General features: G+C 34.3%; 1 protein-coding gene across 1 annotated transcript; it reads left to right on the top strand.

The window, feature by feature from the left end:
* Positions 1 to 6,186: 6,186 nt before the first annotated feature.
* On the top strand, positions 6,187 to 9,882 carry LOC125224072 (adenosylhomocysteinase-like). The gene is made up of 3 exons (XM_048127419.2): positions 6,187 to 6,443; positions 6,764 to 7,229; positions 8,856 to 9,882. Exons 1-3 carry the CDS (start codon positions 6,199 to 6,201, stop codon positions 9,600 to 9,602), a joined length of 1,458 nt encoding a protein of 485 aa, XP_047983376.1. The 5' UTR covers positions 6,187 to 6,198; the 3' UTR covers positions 9,603 to 9,882.
* Positions 9,883 to 14,584: the final 4,702 nt, after the last annotated feature.

The raw sequence follows: 14,584 nt of genomic DNA, 5'->3' as shown, positions 1-14,584 counted from the left end.
ATCAAAAGTCAATGTAGGTAAAGTTGCAGAAAATAACTTGTGGTCTAAATTGTTGAAACTATATTCTCCATATGATTGATACTTCTTTCGTCCCACACAAGTATGCACGTTTGGTTAGGGACGAGTTTTAATACATACTACTCCCTCCGTTCCGCGGTAGTTGAGTCATTTTACCATTTCGGTATGTTCCATAGTAGTTGAGTCATTTCCTTTTATAGCAAAAGTCAACACATTTTTTCTTATCTCTTACTTTACTCTCTCATAATTTATTCTTTCTTCATCTCTCTACCTTTTTCACTTTTTACTTTATTCTTCCTTTATTTAACTCACTTAACACAATTTTTCTTAAATTCCGTGCCGAAAAAAAACGCTTCTACTACCGCGGAACGGAGGGAGTATTTGATAAAGTAAAAGATAGATAATAATAAGTAATTAAAGTATTGTTAGTGGACAATGTTTTCACCTCAAAGGGAGGAAATAGTTTCCAAAATTAGAAGATGCATACTCTTGTGGGACGGACCAAAAAATGAAAGAGTGCATACTCTTGTTGGACGGACGAAGTATATATTTGTATATATTACTCAAAATTGCCTAAAACAATTTTCTAATGTTAAGTTTACAATATTTTTGTTATTCATAAAAATCTAGAAAATTTTCTGTTTCTAAGATAACAATGAAATTAAAATATGAATAAAAAATAAAATTACTTTAAATGACAATAATTAAAAAAAAAAAACAAATCCTAATGGCATAGTTGGTGGCTGAAGCTAATAAGGAGTATTAATTCGAATTCAAAAGCTATTAATAATAATGGAGTTACAAATAATATGGAATGGAATGGATATTAGTTTTTTCTTTCAATTTTATTTTATGGAATGGATATTAATTGTTGTGTGCCAACCACCTGTATTGCTTAGAAGTTTCAAGGTCATAGAAGGAAAGAAAATTAATCAATAATTATGGTGTTGCAAACAATACGGAATGGAATGGATATTAGCTTTGTTTTTATTTTTATTTTATGGAATGGATATTAATTGTTGTGTGCCAACCACCTGCACATCGAATGCGAAAAAAAAGAGATTAAAATAAATTTAAAGGTATAAAAGACTAAAAGAGCATTACTCCTTACGTCTGTCATTAGGAGTTCCATTGACTTTTCTGCATTCATTTTGTAAAATTGATAATAAATAGTAATGTAGAATAGACTATTTTTTACATTTTTCTCCCTCTTATTTTATAATTTCTCTACTTTAACTATTTATTATAATTATAATTTTTATAAAGTGGGTGCAGAAAAGTTAACGAGAATCCTAATGACGGATGGAGGAAATAGTAAAAGTGTAGCTAATACATGCACTAATGAGCTATATAAAAAAGCTATAGATGGCCCAATAGGCCTTTATTTTTCAAAGTTAAAATTATAAGATTAGTTAGTTCGGTTAGTTACCAGTAATCGAGTAACTGGTTGGTTCTAATCGATCGGTTAATGGATCAGCCGATTTTTTTTTCTCGGTTCTGGTTCTTATTTTGAGAAACTTCTTTTTTTTTCTCGGTTACTATTCTTGTTTGGATAGTTTTTCTTAATTGATAAATCGACAATTAAATTCGATTGCTAACCAAACCAACTGAATTCCCAGCTCTAAAGATTAAACTAATTGCTTTTCTTGTCATATTAAAAATCAAGCAAACATGAGAATTTAAATTCAAGAAATCGCCTTGCACGTCGAGTGTCTGTTCTCTTCATCTACCTTGCCATTAAAGCGGCAAGCATCTACTTAAGTGTAACGCCCAATTTTCCTTCCCATATTTTGAAGTGTAGAAATAATTCTCAACATATGACTCGTTAGCTTTCTTTTGTAAGTGCCACATTGAACGTGATCACAAATGACACACTAATCTAGTATTTTTGCTTTGTAGAAATAAAGTGCATAAGAGCGTGCCACATGGCAGCACGAGGTTGGTGGTACGTCGTCACTCTAATTATGGTGGCACCCTACTAATGCTACCCTATGTATACACAACTTATTATAATTATATGTATAATTTCAATAGGTGTAACACCAAAACCTTTTTCACGTCCCTTCATTTTTAAAGTCTATTCACTCTAATAAATAAGATCTAACAAAGCTTTCTATGTCTCAACCTTTTGAAATAAGTATTCAATTTAGAGTGAACTACATCAATGGTACTTGATCTTTCACTTTCGCACATAAATGATACCTGATCTTTATTTTATATCGTTTTTGGTATCTATAAATCACATTTTTGGTAACTGATGTAATTTTGACCCCAAAATGCCCTCTAAACAAATACTCCCTCCGTCCCGGAGTATTAGACTCACTTCTTTTGGGCACATGATTTAAGGAATTGATATTTAAATAGTTAAAGTGGAGAGAGTAAAGTATGAGAGAGGGAAAAAGTAGGAGAGATAAGAGAGAAAAAAGTAGGTGGAGAATAAAATAAGATAGATGCTTTTTGCAAAAAAAGGAAATGAGTCTAATATGTTGGGACATCCCAAAAAGGAAAGTTGGTCTAATACCCTGGGACGGAGGGAGTACATATTTCCATTTGTATCATTAAAGTTATTTTAGGCATACAAAACTAAGTACCAAAAGTGATACTCCTTCCGTCCCAAGATAAGTGACCTACTTCTTTTGGGCACGAGATTTAAAGAATGGTATTTAAATAAGTTAAAGTGGAGAGAGTAAAGTATGAGAGAGGGAAAAGTAGAGGAGAGAAGAGAAAATAAAGTAGGAGGAGAATAAAGTAAGAGAGATGACTTTTTGCTAAAAATGGAAATAGGTCACTTATAGTGGGACACCCCAAAAAGGAATACAAGTCACTTATCTTGGGACGGAGGGAGTATTATAATTTCTTCACTCATTCTTCTCACTCTTTATACTATTATTATTAATCAATATTAAAATTATTATCTTGATGTTATAAATTAATAATTAATTTATTTTTTAATATCATTCAAATATATTTAACTATAGTTATAGTTATAATTATATTTAATTATTATAATAATATTATTGTTATAATACTAAAAACTAGTTGTAATAGATAAATAATAATAATATAACTATTTAAATTATGAATCACACAATATTATATAATAATAATAATAATAATAATAATAATAATAATAATAATAATAACTAATAACTAATCAATATAATCTTAATTAAAATTTAAAATTATAAATTATATTCATAATGATATTAAGAGTTGAATATTTTTAGAATGAGTATAAAACAATCCAATACAAAATATTTAATTGATTTAAATATTTTAAATAATTAATTTAATTAGGTATTGTTCTTGATTTATATTATGAATACGATTAGATGTATGTTTAAAACACTAAAAAGAAAGAAGAAAAAGAAGAGAAAAGAAAAAAGAGGAAACATAAACTAATGAGAAAAAGAAAGAAGAAAGGAAGATAAAAATACTAAAAAGAAAGAAGAAAATGAAGAAAAAAGAAAGAAGGAGAAACTAAAGAAGAAAAAAAGAAATAAGAAATGAAGAAAAAAATAATCACATGCTTGGTATACTATTTAATAGAAATTTCAAAAATATCCTCCATAACAAAATAATCACAAGTTTGGTACCTAGGGTTATTTTTGTCACTAGGATCCAAAAACGATATAAAATAAAGATCAGGTATCATTTGCGTGCGAAAGTGAAAGATCAGGTACTATTTATATAGTTCACTCTTCAATTTATAATCTCATATATACATTCATAAATATCCATAATAACATTTTTGTTATTTCTCCAAAATTTCCATTTTATATATGTATATATAGATAGATTAATTTTATTCTTTATATGAAATTAATTAATTATTATCATCAACGCGATCGATTCACTAATAGACTTAAATTGAACTTAAACTATCAGTAATCATTCTATCACAAGAAGCTTATCTATCTACTAACTACCTTTATTTTTTCGATTTCTCTTCCCATACAGAAACTTGTGTTGCTCAATCTATGAATTTCTTTTTACGACCGGATATTGGATATGAAGCTCAATTCCTCGGCAGGTTTATATTTTTCATAATAGAAAATTCTAACTTGTTTTTTTTATACATTCATGTCAAAAACACACCTTTTTCGCAAAGACAAATTACAAATAGAGAACAAATAAATGAAAACAAAAAAACAGATATAAAAACGAATGTGTACTCAATGTTAAGATGCTATAATACAACTATATAAATGAGAGAGATCAAATATAATGATTTGAATTATGATATCCATCTAGCCTCATGCCTTTTTGTAGGCACAAGTTGAGGATATGAAGAATCATAAAATTAAACCACTATTAAACAACCATTAAGCTAACAGGGTTACAAGAAAATGCTAAAAAGTAACAATATTAAATTAGAAATTAATTAAAATTATTAATTGATACTGTATTATAAATTATAGTAATAGCATTTTGATTAAATTTTTTAAACTCCTCTTTTATACCTGTATGGCTGTATATATTACGCAACAACTTAAAAGGATATTTCATCTATAACTTGCCATGGTTTGATCTCCTTGATTTTCAGGACAATGATCACTTTGATATTTTGTAATTGATTTATCCTTGATGCAACAATTAGAGAGAGAAGAAGATCTATACACATCAATTAAGTAATTGATATGGAATTGAAATTGCAGAACTGGAAGTGTAGAATTGGAATTCAATTTCAAATCCATATATTTTGTGATGCCTAACAACGGAATTGGAACCGGAAGCTTCAATTCCAAATTTAAGGCCCAAATTCCATGGTGCCGAACACAGCCTAATACTCCCCCTATTCCATAGTAGTAGAGTCATTTTGCCATTTTGGTACGGTCCATAGTAGTTGAGTCATTTCTCTTTTTAATAAAAGTCAACACATTTTTTCTCACTACTTTTCTCTTTCTCTTACTTTTTCCTCTCTACTTTTTCTTCTCTCATAATTTATTACTGTATCTTTTTATTTAATACATTACCTACCTTTTTCTTTATATCTGTGCATAGGTCTGTCAAATCGGGTACCCGCGGATACTCGATCCGAAATTTTCGGGTACCCGATCCCGAAATTTCAAAAATCCAATACCCGATATCCGATCCGAATTTTATTTCGGGTACCCGAATACCCGACTCGTCCCGAAAAATCGGGTATCCAGTCCCAATTGTAATTTTGATTTTGATATTTTTATTTTTTTAAATTAACTACAAACTTTTAAAATTTATTTCATACTATTATACGCCGCCAACTCTCCATACAAGTATACTGCCATATATGAAAAGTTGTGTTACTACTTTATTTTAATATATGCTCGGCTGCTTTAAAATAAAACAAATATATTTCAGTGAACCATACAACCAATTCTATATGCTGCAGAAGTTAACAAACATTTTTTAATATTTCAATTCAGTAAACAAAACGTACACATATTTTATAATATTTCAATTCACTAAACAATAAAGTAATATTTTAAGATGGAGAGTGGCAGGGCAGTAAAGGGAATTGCAGCAAGGAGAAGAAGGCGATGTGAAGAAGAGGAGAGGGAGAAGTGGACAGCGACGGTAGAGGGAATTGCAGCAAGGGAGCAGGAGAGGCGCTGTGAATTTTAGAGTATACCCTAAAATCTAAATCACTAATATCTTACTTATATGCTAATAAGTATATTAACTAAAAGATAATTAAGAAATTAAATTACATTTAATTATAATAAAAATATAATTTATTAATTTTAAAAAATAAATCGGGTATTTCGGGTATACCCGATCGGGTATCGGATAACCCGATACCCGACCATCCAAAATTCTTACTACCCGATCCCGATCCGATACCCGAAAAATTGGGTTTCGAGTATCCAATTATCCGACATTTTCGGGTTCGGATATCGGGTATCCAATACACGATATCCATTTTGACACCCCTATCTGTGCATATGGAATGGAGAGAGTAGTACTAGTAATAGTACTATTCTAAATTAAGTAAATACAGTATATAAGAGTAACACAACAATTGGATCCCAAACAATAAGAAAAAAAGAAACAATCCACCAACAACTCCTTTACCAAATGTGAGATCCACCAAACCCTCTAAATCTTAACTGTCTATTCCACACACTAAAACCTATTTATATGCCCGCCTCAGTGCTCACTTTTTTACTCACCAAATTTGGCTTCTTTTTCTTCTTCACAATGGCGCTTCTCGTCGAGAAGACCTCCTCCGGCCGCGAGTACAAGGTGAAGGACATGTCCCAGGCCGACTTCGGGCGCCTCGAGATCGAGCTGGCCGAGGTCGAAATGCCCGGCCTCATGTCCTCCCGCGCCGAATTCGGCCCCTCCCAGCCCTTCAAGGGCGCCAAAATCACCGGCTCCCTCCACATGACCATCCAGACCGCCGTCCTCATCGAGACCCTCACCGCCCTCGGCGCTGATGTCAGGTGGGCGGAACTACATATACTTGAGGAGGGGCTTTGCCCCTAATGAATTCATTTTTAAAACCTTACAAAGTCTTAAAATTTTATTCATATCTTATACTACTTTCGTCCATAAATTTTTCACTTTTTCTATTTTCGTCCGTCCCAAAAGTTTTGTCACCTTTCAAAATCTTTTGACGAGAGAAATGATGACAAGTTATTAGGGAGAAAGGAGTAATACATATTATATACAAGTCCCTATTAATAATCTTAATTACCTAAAAATTTAGTAAAATTTTGAAAATTTAGCCCCTAATTATGTTCAATTCTGCTTCCGTCACTAGGTGGTGCTCCTGCAACATCTTCTCCACCCAGGACCACGCTGCCGCGGCCATCGCCCGTGACAGCGCAGCGGTGTTCGCCTGGAAGGGCGAGACCCTCCAGGAGTACTGGTGGTGCACCGAGCGTGCCCTCGACTGGGGACCCGGGGGCGGGCCTGACCTCATCGTGGACGACGGCGGCGACACCACGCTCCTCATTCACGAGGGGGTGAAGGCGGAGGAGGAGTTCGCGAAGACAGGGAAGGTGCCCGATCCGGCCTCCACCGACAACGCGGAGTTTCAGATCGTGCTCGCCATCATCAGAGATGGATTGAAGGTCGATCCGAACAAGTACACCAAAATGAAGGAGAGAATCGTTGGGGTTTCTGAGGAGACCACCACTGGAGTCAAGAGGTTGTATCAGATGCAGGCTAATGGCGCTCTTCTCTTCCCCGCCATTAATGTCAATGACTCCGTCACCAAGAGCAAGGTATTATTTCTGAAATTTTATTTGCATATAGTGTTTGGATATGTTTGTTTAGATTGTACTACCTTTCCGTCCACCAAAATTTGTCCCATTTTTTCATTTCCGTCCGTCCCCCAAAATTTGTCTCATTTTACTTTTACCATTTTTGCTAGTGGATCTCATATTCCACTAACTCATTCCTACTCACATTTTATTATAAAACTAATATATAACAGTAGAATCACAATTCACTAACTTTTTCTAACTCACTTTCTATTACATTTTTTAAAATCCGTGTCGGGTCAAAGTGAGATAAATTTTGGTGAACGGAGGTAGTAGATCGGTTCTTGTTGTGTTCAAGATTTATTACGTCATCTAATTGTCTCCATAATTTTGCGTAAATTGAGCTTTGTCCATTAAAAATAATTTTGTGAATGGAGATATTGAGTTTTAATGAGAAATTAGTAAAGTATGAGAAATAATAAAAAGGTACGGATAAAATTTATAGATAATAATAAAAAAATTGGATAAAGATGAGATATAAGAGGAAAAAATAAGTGAAAGTTAGAAAGAAAGTGAAAAGACGGATAAAATATTGTTAATAATTTGAAAGAAACTTTATGTGATTAGGACTATTTTTTTCAGACACTCAGACCAGAAAGAAAAGATTAAATTTTTTGGATAGGGAGAAGAGTTCAGTATTATTCGTATTATTTATTTCTATATTTGATTAGTTTATTTAAATTTGATTTATTTGGAGTGTGAAATTATTACTTCTTCCATCCGTCATTAAATATCTCATTTTTTTAAATATTTTTATCCGTCTTCAATAAATGTAATCACTTTTATTATTATTTTCAGATTTTCGTCACATCCAACTAACTTACTTTACTGATATTTTATTATAAAATTAATACAAATAAATAGGATCCACCTTTTACTAAATATTTTTTCTATTACTTTCTTTTTATAGAGTCTAACAATTTCTATAAACCTGAGCCGGTAAAAAATGAGACATTTGATAGCGACGGAGGAAGTATTAAGAATGAAGAATAAAATGTTTTTATTACTCCATCCGTCCGCCATTAAATATCTCATTTCTATTTTTTGTCCGGTCCAATAATAAAAGTCGCATTTTACTTTTACCACTTTTGGCAAATGGTCCCCACATTCCACAACTCTCTCTACTCACATTTTGTTATAAATTCAATATAAAAAAGACGGATCCACCCTTCCGCTACTTTTTCTACCACTTTCTTTTACACGAGCTGATAAAAAATGGGACATCTTTTGTCCGACGGAAGGAGTATTTACCGTTTCTATGGAACCAATCTCTTCCGTCCTATAAAACACCAGTCTCCTACTCTCTTTCCAGATCAATGGACATTAATCGTAATTAATATGTATGAGTTCAATTCCGAATTTACGATGTGTGATGGGGCATGGATTCCCTTATGTGCTTCCTCCACGGCAGGGTGATGTTCTCTCACAGCAACATTCTTAAAAAAAAATGAAATTAATATTTTGATGTTTTATTTTATATATATAATATTGTGCTTTGAGAGCACGACACAACATTCCCTGCTATGGAAGAAGCACAACACGGGATCCAAGCCCATATATATGTGATGATATTATTGATTTTGTCAGTTTGATAACCTGTATGGATGCCGCCACTCATTGCCCGATGGTTTGATGAGAGCGACGGACGTGATGATCGCCGGAAAGGTCGGCGTGGTGTGCGGCTACGGAGACGTCGGAAAGGGCTGCGCCGCCGCCATGAAGCAGGGCGGCGCCCGTGTGATCGTGACCGAGATCGACCCCATCTGCGCCCTGCAGGCCGTGATGGAGGGCTTCCAGGTCCTCCCCCTCGAGGATGTCCTCTCCGAGGCTGACATCTTCGTCACCACCACCGGGAACAAGGACATCATCATGCTCCACCACATGCGCAAGATGAAGAACAACGCCGTCGTCTGCAACATCGGCCACTTCGACAACGAGATCGACATGCACGGCCTCGAGACCTTCCCCGGCGTGAAAAGGACGACCATCAAGCCCCAGACGGACCGGTGGGAATTCCCTGACACCAAGACAGGTATCATTGTCTTGGCCGAGGGCCGGCTCATGAACCTGGGGTGCGCCACGGGCCACCCCAGCTTCGTGATGTCGTGCTCCTTCACCAATCAGGTGATCGCGCAGCTCGAGCTGTGGAACGAGAAGAGCAGTGGGAAGTATGAGAAAAAGGTATACGTGTTGCCTAAGCATCTCGACGAGAAGGTGGCTGCGCTCCACCTCGGAAACCTCGGGGCGAAGCTCACGAAGCTCTCCAAGGACCAGGCCGACTACGTAAGCTTGCCGGTCGAGGGGCCGTACAAGCCGGCTCACTACAGGTATTGAGGCATGATGAGACAAAATAAGATGGCAAGTTGGATTTTAGTTATTTCTTTTTTGGCATCTATATACTCCATAATTATATCTATGAGATGAAATGCTAGTATCATTCTAAGGTTGGAAGAATTTTACTTTCGGAATTTTCAAGTGTACTCCCTCCATTCACTATTCATAGACCCATTTTAACTCTTTTAAGAGATTGTTTGACATTGTAATGAAAAATAGGAAAATTACTTAGTGGAGTGTAAGTTCCGTTTTTATATATTGATTTTATAATAGAATATAAGTGTAATGATTTAGTTGAATGGTGAGGACCACGTACTTACCTAGATTGGAAAATAAACAAATGAGACTTTAAATCGTGGACATTCCAAAATAGCAAATGGTACATTTTTTCACGGACATAGGGAGTACTTTGCAATATTTGAATAGTGTCAATTTTCAGCAAAGAGTAATACTAGTACTCCCTCCGGTCCCTGATAGAAGTCTCTTTTTTTACCGAGACAGATTTTAAAAATTGTTTGACTTTATAAATGAAAGTGGTAGAAAAAGTTAATGTGGGTCGGAGGGAGTAACATATATTCTCACTCTTACTTTTTCATCCCTTTTACTTTATTCTCTTTACCTACTCTATTATTTTTTTATTTAATACATTACACACTATTTTTTTTAATATCTGCGCTGGAAAGAAATGCCTCCAGTACTACTATGAAACAGAGGAAGTATAAGTAAAATGAGCCTACAAATTGGACTCGAAGAAAATAGCAAATTGGGACTTTTATTGGGGATCCGAGTGATCAGTAATTTTGTAACTTAAGCTCTCATTTATTAATAGTGTTCTGCTTTTGCATAATCAATTCAACATTTTCTAAAAAAACAATCAATTCAACATTATAATTTTCTTTATACACGTGTATATGGGGATGTGATCAATTGCTAACTTTCTTAAGTTGCTAACTTGATAAGTCATCAACACAGTGTATTGAAAATATCAACATGATGACATTAAAATGTTAACACATAATTTTGTTGAACTTCAATATAATGGGTTGATATTATGTATTGACATCTTTAATATCACTGTATTTACATTTTTAATACACTGCATTGATGAGTTAGCAGAATTAGCAACTTAAATAGTTAGCAATATAACACACCCTCATATAATTAGATATATATATATATATATAGAGGTGTATTCATATGCTTTTCCTATTTTATATGCTTTTTCCTTTTTAATCTCAACCATTCATTCTTAACATCTAATGGCCGAAATTAAGGCCTGATTATACATTTTTTATTAATTAAAAATATGGAAAAGGGCTTTTTAGGGAATGACAATATTGGTGGTTATGGAAAGTCCATAATTTTCTCCTCACCAAATATTGCATCGGTTTTTTTCTTCTTCTCTCAGATTTTTTTTTTCTCTTTCATCGTTCTTTCTTCTCTTTCATCTTTCAACGTTAGTTCTTCGGTAAAAATCCGGTGGTAAAATCGTGCATTATAAATTAATTTTTTTACATTATTTGTTTAGTTATATGCATTTTAGTGTGCACAATGTATAACATTAATTTGTTCTATGGTTTTTTATACATTATTCCCTGTATATTGTACATTATTAGGCAATAATTTATAATTATTAAGTTATCTGAAGCAATTACCAGTTTTGTGAAGCAAACATTTTGTACCTACATATCCAAAACTTTCTAACAACACCTAGTTCAGGAGTATCCAAAATATTTAGTACCAAGAAATCCAAAACATTCTAAGATATCCAAAGTATTCGAACCCACAAATTCAATGTCCATCGTGCATTCCCTGTATAGGTGGTCAACCTTTTTCCCTCGTGCCTTCCTCTTTTCCCCATCTTCATTAGATGTACTAGCCTCTACTGTCTGTTGTTCCCTAAGTCTCTCCCTAAATTTGTGGGCAATTGCTAGAGGCAGAACATCGTCCACAGCCTCATCTATAGCCAATCTTGGATGTTTGGTCGCTGCAAAAACGAATAAGTAAACAATTTACATTAATGCATAATAATAACTGACTAATATACATAGCGGACTTTGTAATAATATTAATGACCAGTACAATAATGCAGAAAATGCTCTACAAAATCTCAAAAATACGTTTACAACTTCTACAAACGTTAAATTAGCTATGTAATACAGTTGTAATGCCAAAAAACATCAAAAGAATGCATCAAGACTATTAAATAATGCATGAAACTTTTTTTAGCAGCAATAAAGAACAATAATTATGAAATCCAAACAAATAATTCAAATTATGTATTGAATAATGCTTAAAGATTTGCAACCAACATCAATAATGTTGGTATCCAACCGAATAATGCAGATAAATATCTAATTAATGCAGAAACCACAGAAACCACACCAAATTAGTCTGCAGACCCAACAAAATTAACACCTTAGTTTCGGAGTCGTGGATTAAAAACAAGATCACCAATTTCATGTCGATTTCATCCCCAAAACTTACTGTCAGAACACATACCACTAACAAATCAACAATAAACTTCCAATTTTGCATAACCCAACATCTAATACTCACAATTTCACATTTTATCTAAGAAATCGCGCTAAAAATTGAAACTTTTTAAGCATACCGTGGATGGAACACCGATATGAACAGTGGACCGAGGGCGCGCACGAACTGCAGCGGGATCTTCAACACTCGGAATCGTCGCCGGTCGAACCTTTTCACGGTGTCAATCGAAGTCGCGGAAGTCCTAGGGTTTTCAAAGGCGGCGGCTAGGGTTTGACGGATGTTGAAGAGGAGAGGAAGTTTTTTGATCGTGGTGTGATGGATGGAATGACAGAGGAGCGAGAAGGTGAAAGGTCTATCAAATTGCCGCTTAGTTATCGGACCTTCCGTTTCCAGACAGTTTATGTTTACTATTATACCCTGGTAATGCACGAAATTAGACCAATAATGCAGGACGGGATTAAATTCGATTTTTTAATCTGGACCCTCCACTGCTTTCATCCAATGGATGATATTTAAAAGGAAATAGTATCTAAAGGGGTGAAAGTAGTTTAATGCTCCCCTATATATATATATATATATATATATATATAGGGATGTACTAAGATGACAACCCTCTTTATTGTAACATCATACCACCATTTTAGGCCATTGGATCTGAAAATCGTGTGCTTGTCATGCTGCCACGTGTAAAAACACGGAGGGGTAAAATAGGAAATTTCTAATTTTACGTTACCAGATTGCAGTGCTATTCATTGAATATTGCAGTCTTACCACAATAATATTGCAGTTTACCACGACTGCAGTATCTAATGCAGTAGACTGCAATATCTAATACTGTAGACTGCAAACCCGTGTTTTTTCACGAAACTTAATCCTAGCCGTCCATAGATGAGATCTAACGGAGTATATTGGTGGTATGGTGTTATCCTATCTATGGTGGCACCATAGTGCACCCCTATATATATATATATATAGGGGAGCGTTAGGGTGCCACCATATTTAAAGTGGCAACATACCACTAATCATAGCCCTTAGATCTATAAGATGGACGCCTAGGATTGAATTAATGAAATAGAATTCGGATTGCAGTCTTATATATTGGATATTGCAGGCGTGGGTATTTTAGTCATTCCATAATATTTTGAAATCAAAATTGGGGATATCCCCAAAAATTGTGGTACTCTTCACATCCCCTCTCTCTCCCCCGATTCACAAATTGAGAGAAAAAGTTCACAAAATCCAGCCGGCTCCGCCTCTACACCGTGAATCGGCGATTTCCGGCCACCACTACTCCGTGAATCAACAATTTCCGGCTAATTTCAGGAATTGCGAACCGTACATTCAAAAATCATCAAACCTGCAACCACTAAACTGTAAATCAGTCCACAACTCCAAGATTTTAGGGTTTTTTCGTTGACAAGGTACGTTGATCGGAATATGTTTTAGGTTTCCGTTTGGTGTTGATCAGAATAGGTTTCGAGAATGTTACTGTGTTTGTGTATGTTCCTTGATGTTGCTGCGAGATTTAAGTATTATTCATTCAATTTCTGCCATGTTTAATGTTGATTGGTGTTTGTTTGCTAAATTTATTGTTTAGATCTGAGATTTTTGCAAGATTTTGGTTGATGTTTTGGAAAACTTAGAGGAACTGAGATTTTGGTTGGTTGTGATGTGCATTTTGAAGTTCCAGATTCATATATTTCATCTTTTATGAATTTGTATAGTTGCATGCCAAACAACAACTGAGTTTGCTGGTTATACATGTGACACCGATATTGCAGTATTGCTGATAATATTTTGCGGTGCATCATTTACAATATTGCAGTATTGTTTATCACCAATTGTATAGTGATTTTGCTCGGTGTAATGGTAATTTTGCTATTGTATAGCGATTTTGCTTGGTGTAATGGTAATTTTGCAATTGTATGGCGATTTTGCTCCATGTATTGGTGACTTTTGCAATTGTATGATGATTTCTTATAGTTTTTATTGCGATTTTGTTACGTAAGTTTGCTGGTTATATATGTGATACTGATATTGCAGTATTGCTGATAATATTTTGCAGTGCACCATTTACAATATTGCAGTATTGTTGATCGCCAATTGTATAGCGATTTTGCTCGGTGTAATGGTAATTTTGCAATTGTATGATGATTTCTTCTAGTTTTTATCGCGATTTTGTTATGTGGATCTGAGGTTTTTCCAAAATTTTGGTTGATGTTTTGGAAAACTTAGATGAAGCTAGGTTAGGAAACCTAGATCAGTGAGCTACTGTAACCAAGCCAAGTGAGATCGTTTTTTTGGTTGATTTGGGTGATTTGTGGATGATTTGGTTGTATCTGCTTCATTTTGGATGTTTCTTTATTGTATCTGATTCATTTTTTTGAATGTTGCTTGATTGGTGGAAAATATTGATTGATATTCTTGGTTTAATGCAGTGTAAGATAAATTAAAATGGCACGAAAAAGAACAACATCACAGGCACA

Source organism: Salvia hispanica, chromosome 1 (assembly GCF_029641045.1).
Source record: "Salvia hispanica isolate PSC_SH4W2 chromosome 1, Shi_PSC_v1, whole genome shotgun sequence".
NCBI lineage: Eukaryota > Viridiplantae > Streptophyta > Magnoliopsida > Lamiales > Lamiaceae > Salvia > Salvia hispanica.
Note: the sequence above shows the minus strand (reverse complement) of the source record. Positions and strands in the feature narration are given on the sequence as shown.